Here is a 12015-nt window from a genome sequence, read left to right as displayed (position 1 = left end):
CCTTTATTTGAGTTCTGTAGACATAGTGAACCTTGTTGGTGAGATTTAAAGAGGGATTAATGTCAGGCACCACTTCCTTCACAATGACTTGGTGACTTATTCCGAAGGCGTCTCCATAATCGAGACATGGATTGCCATAACCCACAATACTCCATCCCAGATCAGTTCTTTGCACAAACGGCTGATTTTCCTTTCCAGACACAACCTCACAAGGAACAAGTGCTTGGGGGCAGTTGTACCCAATCAGCAGACCAACATCACAGCTTTGTAGTGGAGCGATCTCACTTGCAATGCAGTCAAGATGAGACCATGCCTTAGCTGTTGCAGGCGATGGAATGTGATTTCGGTTTGCGGGAATAAAGTCTCTGGCATACGTCACTGGTAGGGAAATGGTCTTATTTGAGTAGAACCCTCTGACTTGTAGACCTGAGAACTTGCGACAGGACACAACTGTGTTTCTTGAAGACATAGTAGTGAGCTTTAGCTGAGTCGATTCACCTTTGATATGCAGAGCTTGTGCCGTTTCTTTGCTCCATTGCCTCTGTTCCTTGTTGTTTTTGCCCCTTCAGTTTCACTTGGCTTCAGAGCAAAGAGAGATGTTATGGGATTACAGGCAATTTTGGCTTCCCGTGAGATGAAATCTACGAATTGGCTGAAGCTTGGAAAGGTGTGAGTCTCTTCTTGCACTTCTGTAACCTTTCTGTTCCACCTTGAAGTAAGCCAATCTGGAAGTTTTGCGAGCATTTTTTGGTTTTCATTGCAGTCATTGAGCACTTCAAGCCCCTTCATTTGCGACATGGCTGTCTTACAGCAGCAAAGGAAGTCAGCAAATGCTTGAAGTTCCATACTGCCTTTAGAGCTTATCTTAGGCCATGCGTCAAGTTTGTCTCTGAAGGCCTTTGCTATGAGGAAGGGATTTCCATACCTCTCTACGAGAACTGTCCATGCTGCATAGTATGCAGACTCTGTGCCAAGCGGGAAGTAGCCTTCTATTGCCTTCCTTGCAGGTCCACTTACATATTTCCTCAGATAATAAGTCTTCTCTTCAGTTGGTATATTTTTCCTGTCAATCAGAGTCTGAAAGGAAATTTTCCAATCATTATATCTGATAGGGTCGCCACTGAATATTGTTGGCTCTGGTACCGGAAGACGACTTGCATTAAGAGACACTGCAAATGCTTTGACCAGATCTTCTGTGTTCACCTCTTGGTGCGGTGTCACATTTCGTGGCGAGGAACACCGTTTCATATGCTGGTCATTGTTTTCAGACTTGACTTCATTTTTATCAGATCTGTGGTGAAGTAGGTTGTATATTTCTTCATCTGAACATTCACTTTGTTCATACACTCGCTGTCGAGCCTTTGCTGCATTCAGCTTTTTTACAGTCTCAAGTCGCTCTACTTCTCTGCGCTTAGCTTCTAGAGCCTTTTGTCTTTGTGCTATTTCTGCTTCTTGCCTTTCAATTTCCTTCATATGGATTTCTTGTTCAAGCAGAACTTGGAGAGCAGCCTCATTTGCTGCAACTTCAGCAGCTGCATCTTGTCTTTTAGCCGAGAGCCGGCTGGAGTGTCTAGAGGAAACCCTCGAATGAGAAGAGAGCTTAGTGTGATGTGACTTAACACTCATCCTGTCTGAGGCTTCTAACTTAGGCATAGACTCAGTCTCCTTCCATTTTTCATCCCTTTGACTTTTCACATCTGAGGCTACGTATTTAGATGAAGACTCAGTGTCCTTCCAAAGTTCTTCATCTCTTTGAACCTCCGCATTACTTGGGCTTGGACACTTTCTTACAGATTCGATAATTGTCTTTGTTATGGCTTCACACGTATCCATCCTTCGTCTTGTGTCACTATCTGGAGATTCAATACGTCTCAAGTCATCATAGGCTGCATTCACATCCTTAGAAGCACTCAAAACCTTGGAAACATGTTCTTGTAGCAGATCCTTTGAGCATTGACCGTCTATAGCTCCTTTGGCATTCTTAATGACAACCTTCCACTTCTCATAGCGCACACTGAAACGATGTGCAGCCTTCTTTATGTGCTCACCGTACAGTTCTTTGCCCTTTTCCGTCAATGTACGGACTCGTTGGCTCTGTCGTGCTCTTTGTGAGGTAGTAGAAACATCATCAGCTGTGCCTTCAACTGCTTGTAGTTGCTCATCTGCAGAAAGTTGTTCCACATCACCCTTTTCACTGACTTCTGGATTAGCCTCAAACTCTGCCATTGTTGGAGGGGTTTGGGTTTTTTGTGTATCTTACTTAGCCTTAATGTAAAGGTGCAGCAGCTTAAATTTGATTTGTTAGTTGAGGAGCAAATGAATATTAATCTTCATTTACTGTTACAACTTTAAAGCACAGTAATTACTATTACTCCTTAAACATCACTTAACATGTATACTTAACTCACATTACATCTCTTCTCCAAGCCAGTAATACTGTTTCTTACAGCAACTGCTGAAGCCCACCATATGCACGATGCACAGGTTACTCATCACAACATTAACTTAACACTGTATGAATATCAGTCACTTGAACAGCAGAAATGTAAACAATGAGAAGGAAAGAAAAAAGAAGAAATATTTCAGTCCTTTGTTTATTTATAAAAGGAAACTTATCTTAATTAATTTTACAGTCCTTTTCCTTTTTATTTCTCTTTCTTGTGGTTAATTATATTGAGTCCTTTAACTGAGGCAACACTTATTTTCGGGGCACCTGAATTTCCTGCGGGGCTGCGTCCTTCATCTACCCGTGCAGAGCGGAGTTCTCACTGTAGCACCCTCAAGGATTGACGTACGCACGATGTAGTTATAAAACAGGGTTTATTCTGGTCTTGGCAACCCGTGAGAACTGCTCACGGACAAAACAATAAAACAAAAACATCACATCAAAATGCGCTCTTGTACATAGTGTCAATCAATCAAAAAAATCCTTAATTACAGAAAATAAACCATTTAAAATACACAAACCTCGTGAGCTGACATCCAGGAAGTGCTAAATAGAGCTTTATGGCCTTATTGCCTTATCTTCCATCTTCTTCGTCAATTATTTTCACTCTTTAAACAATATTTTCTCCATGTGTGGAGCTAACTGTGAGTTGCAGCATGCAGACACCATGTGCGCTAGCAAAAGAAAAGTTGCTGGGTGGAGACCCAAACAGCAAAGCTGTACCCTGCACAGTTCACCACCAGAGGGCGCAAAGGAACAAAATCCAGACATACAGCTTAACAAATATCAAATGCAACAAACATCAAATGCAAAAGACCGTTACACATATCTTTGGTCAGGTGATAAGTGATAGCCTCCGTGATGTCTTTGTGCCTGCGGGAGTTTGACGTGTATAGGGAAGCGCTGTATAAGGTTCCCGTTATTGATGTTTGGGTGGTTGACCCGGACGGATTTTCTCCTGTCACTTTCTCGTCATCCCTGACGTGCTCTCCGTTGTTTTTTCCCTGCTAATTTTAGCATCACACGGCACAGCTTCTGTATCACGTGGTATAAGGCTCCGCCCTTGTCATTTGTTGAGTAGGAAGAGTGAGCGCTTGTTTTCATGCAGAGTACGTCCCGGATCAAAATGTGAAGTTTTACAAATCACCACTTCTTTAGTTAATATCATTTCAGTCTCAGACAATCTCGTTTCTCTTACAGAGGTTGAATGCACCTTCTGCGGATGGCGGTACCACACAGTGTGCGTGGACTTCCCCTGCACAGAAGGCAACTACAAATGCTGTGAATGCTAAATAAACAGAAACAAATGATCCCTGTTGTCTTTGCTTGATGATTGGTTTGAGTCTTGACAATCCACATTGCTGGCGTTGCATCTTTCAATGGCAGCAATGGCAGGTATCAGTGCTCAAAGCTTTTGTGTTTGTTTCCAACAAGTTGCCCACCTCGGGAAACAAAAATATGTTCTTTTACTTGTCAGATGAACATATGAGACACTTTGACTCTTCAGTGCAGTGTGGAGCCTAACAAAGATCTGTTTTGTGTCCCAGCTGATCAGCAGGAGGAGGAGAGTCTGACGGAGCAGCAGAGGAACATTTTCAGCTACTTGGACTCAGCTCAGCCACTACAGAGGAAACAATGAGCTCAACACAGAAGGTGACAGACAGAGCAGGACCATATGACCAAAGATATTTATCACCATATACATTTGAACATTTGCCATAACGATGTAGCTGACGATAGAATTGACACCAGACAAAATACTTTACAGCTGCACAACTTTATTAAAAAGCCATCAATGTATTTTCACTGAAACAAGCAGCTGTTGTTTATGTGCATTAAAGTTATATAAAAATGTAACAGTGCAAATGCAAATTCCTCGCTGACAGTTTAACCAAAAGGCGTTTCCAGTGGAAACTGGCCGACACATCCTGAGCATAACCATGTATAATATCCACTAAACTTCAGAAGAGGTTATACAGTCGTGGCCAAAAGGTTTGAGAATTGCATAAATATTGGAACCTGGAGAAGTTGCTGCTTAAGTTTTTATAATAGCATTTTGCCTGCACTCCAGAATGTTATGAGGAGTGATCAGATGAACTGCATCGTCCTTCTTTGCCATGAAAACGAACTTAATCCCCAAAAAGCCTTACCACTGCAGCATTTCATTGCTGTCATCAAAGGACCTGCTGAGACCATTTCAGTGATCGTCTTCTTAACTCAGGTGAGAATGTTGGCGAGCACGAGGCTGGAGATCATCATGGCTGTATCCCGATTCAGGTTCTGCAGCTTTAAAGTCCTCAAGGGCCGCGTACTCAAAGACCGCTAAGGCCGAAGTGCGAGGCTCGTAGGCTCGTGAAATGGGACGTCTAGCCTCCGTCGCGCTGCCCAGGTTGCCTAGCAACCATGATACTACCAGCTGGAAACGTTTCATACAGCTTTGTTTGACAGAAATGAAGGAGAACATATTTAGTTCATTTGTTTCTACATGAGCTCTGTGTGATTTGATGAGTATCTGAGGCTGAGACCACAGGACTGTGAAACATGATTGTTGGGCTTCATTTCTGTGCTGCTGGCTCTTCCTCCTCCTCTTCCTCACACACTGCTGAGTTTGTCCTGGTGGATCATCAGGGCTGCAAAGCCTCACAGATGATGTGCAGCAGTGGGTCCCTCAGTCTGTCCTCACTCTGGACACTTGCAGTCGTCACACATGGAAATCAAATGTGTGATAAGCTGCAGGATTCAAACACAAGTGTAACTTATAAACACATGTTCATACTTTTATTCCACAATCAGAGAGAAAGAAACAGAGAGAGAGTGCAGGACAGACAGACAGGTGACAGTCTCAGGTGTACACACTGCTACACAACAGCACCAGAGAAGCAGGATTTAGTGTTTGTGTTATTACGAGTGTAAACAAGAAGAGTTCCAGATGGTGCAGTGGACACATGTGTGACTGCTGTGATTAAAGCATCTTTCTTTCAGCTTAACGAGTGAACCGTCAGCTCGTTCAAACACACGTTAAAGTGCGTTTGGCTCGACACCACCGAACAGAGGCAGCAATATAACACAGCTAACATTAACAGTGCAGTGAATCCTGCTTGTGCCGTGATGTTCAGGACTGCAAACCGAGCAGCATCACTGACTTTCAGCTTGTTGTGTTTGTGGATATATGACTGACTTTAATTATCCACAAAATCATCACATTCTCTGTCAGATTAAGGTCGACTATTGAACGGCGTATATTTTAAAGGCTTTAAAACCAAGTTAACGCTGAAAGTACAAACATCACTAATGTCACATAACTCTGCCGACAAGGCATAGCTATGGCTATGAAATGCTCTTTGTGTATCACTTCTTCATTATGAAAGATGTCATTAATGCACTAGTAATGTCTCATCTGGAGTATTGTTCAATCATTTGGTCAGCAGCTAATAAGACAGATCTTAACAGACTTCAGTTAGTCCAGAATAAGGCGTCCAGATTAGTGTGAAGATGTTCATACTATACTAATATTGATAACATGCATAATAACCTTTCTTGGCTTCCTGTACAGGCTAAAATATTCTATGGCTTACTTGTAGTTCTAAAGAAAGCAATTCTGTTAAACACACCACATTTATTCTGCTCAGCTGCAGTATCCAGATGAAATACATCATCATATTACACAGTTTTCAACAAGCTGCAATTTAGTAAATGCTCGAGTTAAAAGTAACGTTTTGTAAAACTGTTACATTTAGAGCAACTTTTAAGTGGAATAAGTTGCCTTAAAAAATTAGAGAATTATTCAAAACTTCAATGAACACTTAAAAGCCGATTTACAGAGCTTTTAGTTGTTGTAAATATTGTAAGACATGATTTGTTTTTGAAATTTGTGTAATGTGCCTCAATGTTATTGATATTATTATTATTGATTGCTTATATTTGAACAATTGTGAAACCTCACTGTGGATGTAAGAGTGAAATTATGTGGATATCTTGAATCCACTTTATTGTGTAATATTTTATGTGAGTATTTGACGGAAGACGAGCAACATCTGTTGTGGACGCTAACGGGGTTCCTTTAGAATAAACAAACATAGGATTTATTATCACTGAATAATTCTGTATAAATCTATACAAATTATAGAAATATGTAATAGGAAACAACAAAATAATCTAAATTATAAAATAGTGTGTGTGTGCATGATTTTAGTGTTTGAACAGTCATGAATTATCTTTAACAGCAGGTTGGATGTAATGTGTTAGAACTACCAGCAGGTGGGGATAAGAGACCTTTAAGGTGTTTGGTGCCACGCTCCACCTTCAGGTTTAAAACTAGTGTTAATGGAGTTTGTTCCACGACTGCATTTCACTCACTGCCTCTGTTTGTATCTCTGTCACTGCAGGACCAACATGGAGCCAGAAGTCAGCGCTCTCAGGAGGCCGACAAACCTCACAGAAGAAAGGGAGAGAAAAAACACACCTGTGACGAGTGTGGGAAGGGTTTTACTGAGAAGGGTAAACTAAAACAGCATCAGGTCATCCACACTGGAGAGAGACCGTTCAGCTGTGACTTGTGTGGAAAGTCTTTTTCCTGGAAGGGTTCCCTAAAAACACACCAACTCATCCACAGTGGAGTTAAAGCGTACAGCTGTGATCAGTGTGGCAGAGCTTTTACTCACAGTAGCAACTTACAGAGTCATCTAGTTACCCACTCTGGAATTAAGCCATACAGCTGTGACGAGTGTGGGAAGGGTTTTACTGAGAAGGCTAAACTAAAACAGCATCAGGTCATCCACACTGGAGAGAGACCGTTCAGCTGTGACTTGTGTGGAAATTCTTTTTCCAGGAAGGTTTCCCTAAAACAACACCAACTCATCCACAGTGGAGTTAAAGCATACAGCTGTGATCAGTGTGACAGAGCTTTTACTCAAAGTAGCAGCTTACAGAGTCATCTAGTTACCCACTCTGGAATTAAGGCATACAGCTGTGACGAGTGTGGGATGGAGTTTACTCTGAAGGCTTCACTAAAACAGCATCAGGTCATCCACACTGGAGAGAGACCGTTCAGCTGTGACTTGTGTGGAAAGTCTTTTTCCTTGAAGGGTTCCCTAAAAAAACACCAACTCATCCACAGTGGAGTTAAAGCGTACAGCTGTGATCAGTGTGGCAGAGCTTTTACTCGCAGTAGCCACTTACAGAGTCATCTAGTTACCCACTCTGGAATTAAGCCATACAGCTGTGATCAGTGTGGCAGAGCTTTTACTCGCAGTAGCAGCTTACAGAAGCATCTAGTTACCCACTCTGGAATTAAGGCATACAGCTGTGACGAGTGTGGGAAGGGTTTTACTGTGAGGGATAAACTAAAACAGCATCAGGTCATCCACACTGGAGAGAGACCGTTCAGCTGTGACGAGTGTGGAAAGTCTTTTTCCTGGAAGGGTTACCTAAAACAACACCAACTCATCCACAGTGGAGTTAAAGCGTACAGCTGTGATCAGTGTGGCAGAGCTTTTACTCACAGTAGCCACTTACAGAGGCATCTAGTTACCCACTCTGGAATTAAGCCATACAGCTGTGACATCTGTGGAAAAACTTTCAGCCAGAGAGAGAGCCGAAATACACACCTACGCATTCACACCAGACATGATGTGTACTGCTGTGAACAGTGTGGCAAAGAGTTTACAACAGACGCACAGTTACAACGACACATGTTTACCCACACTGAGGAGAGACCTTATCAATGTGACCTGTGTGAGAAGACTTTTAAATCTCCACATGACCTGAGACAACACCAACAGATCCACACCAGAAAGAGACTCTACAAGTGCAGACACTGTGAGAGAAGCTTCTCACAGTCAGGTAATCGTAACATTCATGAACGTACACACATGGAAGGAAACTACAGCTGTGACCAGTGTGACAAGAGCTTCAGGAATCTCAGTTCATACTCTGCACACAAACGATCCCACGTTACTAATAAACTGTTTCACTGTTACCAATGTGCCCAAACATTCACCTCATTGTCTGCTCTGTGCAAACATCAGCGCGATCACTCAGGGCTGAAATCACTCCCATCACTGGATCACAGTGAATCTGAAGACACAGAAAGATCCTCTGGTTTCTGTGTTGGACTCAAAAAGCTTGAGATCAGGCTCCACAGAGTTCAGATAGAATCATTTAAACTTGTGTTGAACTGAACTGGTTGCTGGGCTGAACTTCTACATAATACAGATCTACATGGGATCTTCTTTTCTGTTGTTTTACTGAGTCAGTTTTGTCCTTTTTTCTCTGTCCTGGTTTTGCTCGCCTGTAAATGATTGAAACTCAGTCAAATAGTTCATTGTTCTCCAGCAAAACGTTTTGGAAACTCATGTTTAACCTTTAAAACTCTGACATGTTTTAGCACACAAGGCTTCATCGGGGAGTTCACTCATGATTGGACCATGAGAACAAAGGTTTTTAGTTCTTTCAAAGAGAGTCTTGGAGATGTTTGATGTTTCTGTTTTTCTGAAACCACCTGAAAGAAAAACTATTTTTCTTGCTTCATGTAGTGTGGAAGTTTTTAATGTTTCTTCATCTGTGATGTTCTTGAATGTGTTCACGTGAAGATGGTACAAATAAACTGTTGTCAGAGATTTACAGTTATCAAACAGGTGAATAAACAACACTGAGACACTTGGAGACGGTTAACGTGCTGCACGGGTGAGGGCTCAGAGAGGACTCACACCGAGCTGCAGTAGTCGTTTATTATTTATAGCAGGGTGAAACAAGCATAGCAGTTTCCTCTAATTTTGCATATATGTGTGTGTGTGTGTCTAAGTTCGTATAAATGTCATAGGGTGAACTTCCTCTTTCTATAAACAGAGCGAGTAGTACATTTTGTTCTTTTCCTATTAAGAGTAAAATATGAACATGTACTTTAATGCAACATAAAACTCATAAAAGCGTTTCTTCTTTAACATCCCCTCCTGATGTTAATATTTTTCACTTAATCATACTTTATTATCAGCCAACAATCACTTGCTTATAACATTTTCAATTGTAGCATCATTCAGTATGTGTGTGTGTGTTTCTATACTAAATCTTCTTCATCCGGTTCATCTTCTAGTGGCAGTCCAACATAGGTAATTACTGTGGCCTGTACCATTTTGTCAATCATGGATCTTATGCATGGTAGGATACATGTAGAAAACAAGCACAATAATAGAAGCAGAACTCCTATCAGTACGAGTCCTTTTATTATTATTCAGTTGTCGCAACTTGTCTAGGGCGGTGGTCATGGTCAAGGAGTGCACGTTGTCCGGGATATAGGTGCAACAAGTGGTGTTGAATAAGACACAGAGGCCCCCTCTCTCAGCGAGAATCATGTCCAGGGCGACCCTGTGTTGCATGACCACTATTCTGATCGCGTCGATTTCCTCATTCTGAGCCTTATTTATCTTTGTTGAGCTGTTCAGGAAAAGTCCAAATCGGTAGTCAAGAGTCTCAATTCTTAGCGTGTTTCTTCCAGTTCCGACCCATGGGAACAGTGAGTGCAGGACCTTCTGTCCGGTGGTCCACGACTTGAACTCCGCTGGTACATCACTGCCCCAGATTGGGTCATGGGGTTGCACGTCATCAGTGTTCCTCTTGCGTCGTGGTTGGTTCTGATGGAATACTCTGAAGGTGTGGTCTGACACTAAAATTGGGGCGCAGAGTCCGGTACAAGAAAAGGTCACAACTAAGACAAAACTGCTCCTGCAAGGAAAGCTCACTGTTATGCATGCAAGGTGATCAGCTCTAGGTGAGAAGACATTTAAATCTCACACTTGTTCTGCTGCATTTTTGAAGCTCAATTCCAGGAACAGATCGCAGGGTTCATTTTTATATACACTGCAACTGCCATGAGGACAGGGCCATTTTTTTGTTGTTGTTTGTTTTTCCTTTTGCTCTGTGCAGCATTTTGGCAGCATTTTTAAATTTCTCTTTGTATTTTTTCTTTCTTTTACTAGTGAAGAGATGTAGCGTGAACAGTTATACAGTCTAAATATCCCATATGGGTCGTGTGAAATGGTGTTTTCAGTTTCATTCAGTTGAAGTAAAGAACGTTGAATATTTCTAAGTGTGCTGTTTTGAACCAACATGTCACAGTATGATCAGTGCTGTAATTTTTGACAGTCACTGTATCAATGTTATTTTTGCATCCCTTGAATAAAGGTTTTGACCTGCAAGTGCTAATTTCTTTAGTTATTGGGGTAAAATGGGTAATGTTGATAGGAAGGTGTTTGCCAATTCAGTAACCTAATTTAATGTTAATGGAAACTAACATTATCTCAAATTGTTTAGTTATAATTGTTGTTTAACTGAATCTTGATTTTTGATCTTGATTTGTTCTTTCCCAACATTTTTCAAAAGAAACAGTCTAATTTCTTTGCTGTGATTGATTCCAGAGAACACGGAAGAACTGACATTATTTAACTGTTGATTTATGTAGATTCAGTGGAGGAGTAATGTCAGTTTAATTCTTTACCTACTGTCAATGCAGTGAAATTAGACATTTTGTTTTGAAAGGTTACTGGTGGATGCCAGCAACCATCTTGGAAGAGAACAATATAATCTGTTATAAGGCCTCCATTTGAAAATTGTGTATTTGATACTAGAATATAATAGCAAAATGTAATTTGAAGATAACATGTAGTATTTAAGTGACCAACTGGAAAATATTATTTTGTTTAAAGACAGAAGTGACCGCATAGTTGCAACATCAAAGGGAAATATTAATTAATTAGCATCAAGTATATTTGTTGCTTAAGCGTTTGCACTATAACTTAAGTAGGATTATAACTTTTAAGGAAGGAAAGATTTCAGATATTTAGTTCACTGTTTCAGTTATTTTATATGAAATTAAAACATTTACGTTGGTCAAACATGATGCTCTAAATCAAATAAAAGTTTGAAAATAAATGATGTATTTTTAAATGCTGCAACAAATGTTCACAAAAAGTAACTATAATTAAAACCAGTTAAACAAAATCAAATGTTTGAATCATGCTTAACCAAATGCCAGGCTGGAGAGCTGAACCTAAAGTATACGTAGAAAGATTTCAACATGTGAGCAGTTTTTAATGTTTTTATCACATATAAATGTCACAGCAGTGGGTCCTGGCCCAATGCTTTGTGTTTTTGGTTTTCTTTGACTCTTGTTTTTCTTGGTTTTTGTTCTTCTTATTTATCAGGCGCTCAGTAATCTTAGTTCTCCCTCCCTCAGTGTTCATTTCAGCCTTTAGTTTCTGTTCCCGTGTCCCACGTTTCATCGTTTCATGTCGAGTCAGCCCTGTCTCTCTGTTTCCTGTGTCTCCCCAGTCAGCCCCGCCTCCCTCGGGCACTCATGTGTGATACAGAGTAATAAACCTGACTACATTTGCTACACTCTCTTTATTACCTGTTACTTTAAAATTCATACACTAATTATGTCTGCCCATCTCTCTAATGTGAAGGTCAAAGGTCAACATCCCAGTGACATAAGAATAATCCCAAAGGGGCAAAGGCAGCGGTTAATTTAGCACATTTAGCATTAAGGGTACAGCAAGGATATACTTTTACTTATT

General features: G+C 40.9%; 1 protein-coding gene across 1 annotated transcript; it reads right to left on the bottom strand.

Moving 5' to 3' along the window:
• Positions 1–973: 973 nt before the first annotated feature.
• LOC146577271 (uncharacterized) lies at positions 974–2282 on the bottom strand. The gene is given in 2 exon segments (XM_085252698.1): positions 974–1170; positions 1173–2282. Coding segments are annotated over 2 exon segments (1125 nt in total). The 5' UTR covers positions 2227–2282; the 3' UTR covers positions 974–1099.
• Between the last annotated feature and the right edge of the window lie 9733 nt (positions 2283–12015).

The sequence above is a fragment of the Mchenga conophoros genome, linkage group LG3, assembly GCF_057382185.1.
Source record: "Mchenga conophoros isolate Kocher_MC1m ecotype Shallow Benthic linkage group LG3, M_conophoros_male_GT1.1, whole genome shotgun sequence".
Taxonomy (NCBI): Eukaryota; Metazoa; Chordata; class Actinopteri; order Cichliformes; family Cichlidae; genus Mchenga; species Mchenga conophoros.
The sequence above is the reverse complement of the archived record's forward strand: the minus strand, read 5'-3'. Positions and strand labels throughout refer to the sequence as shown.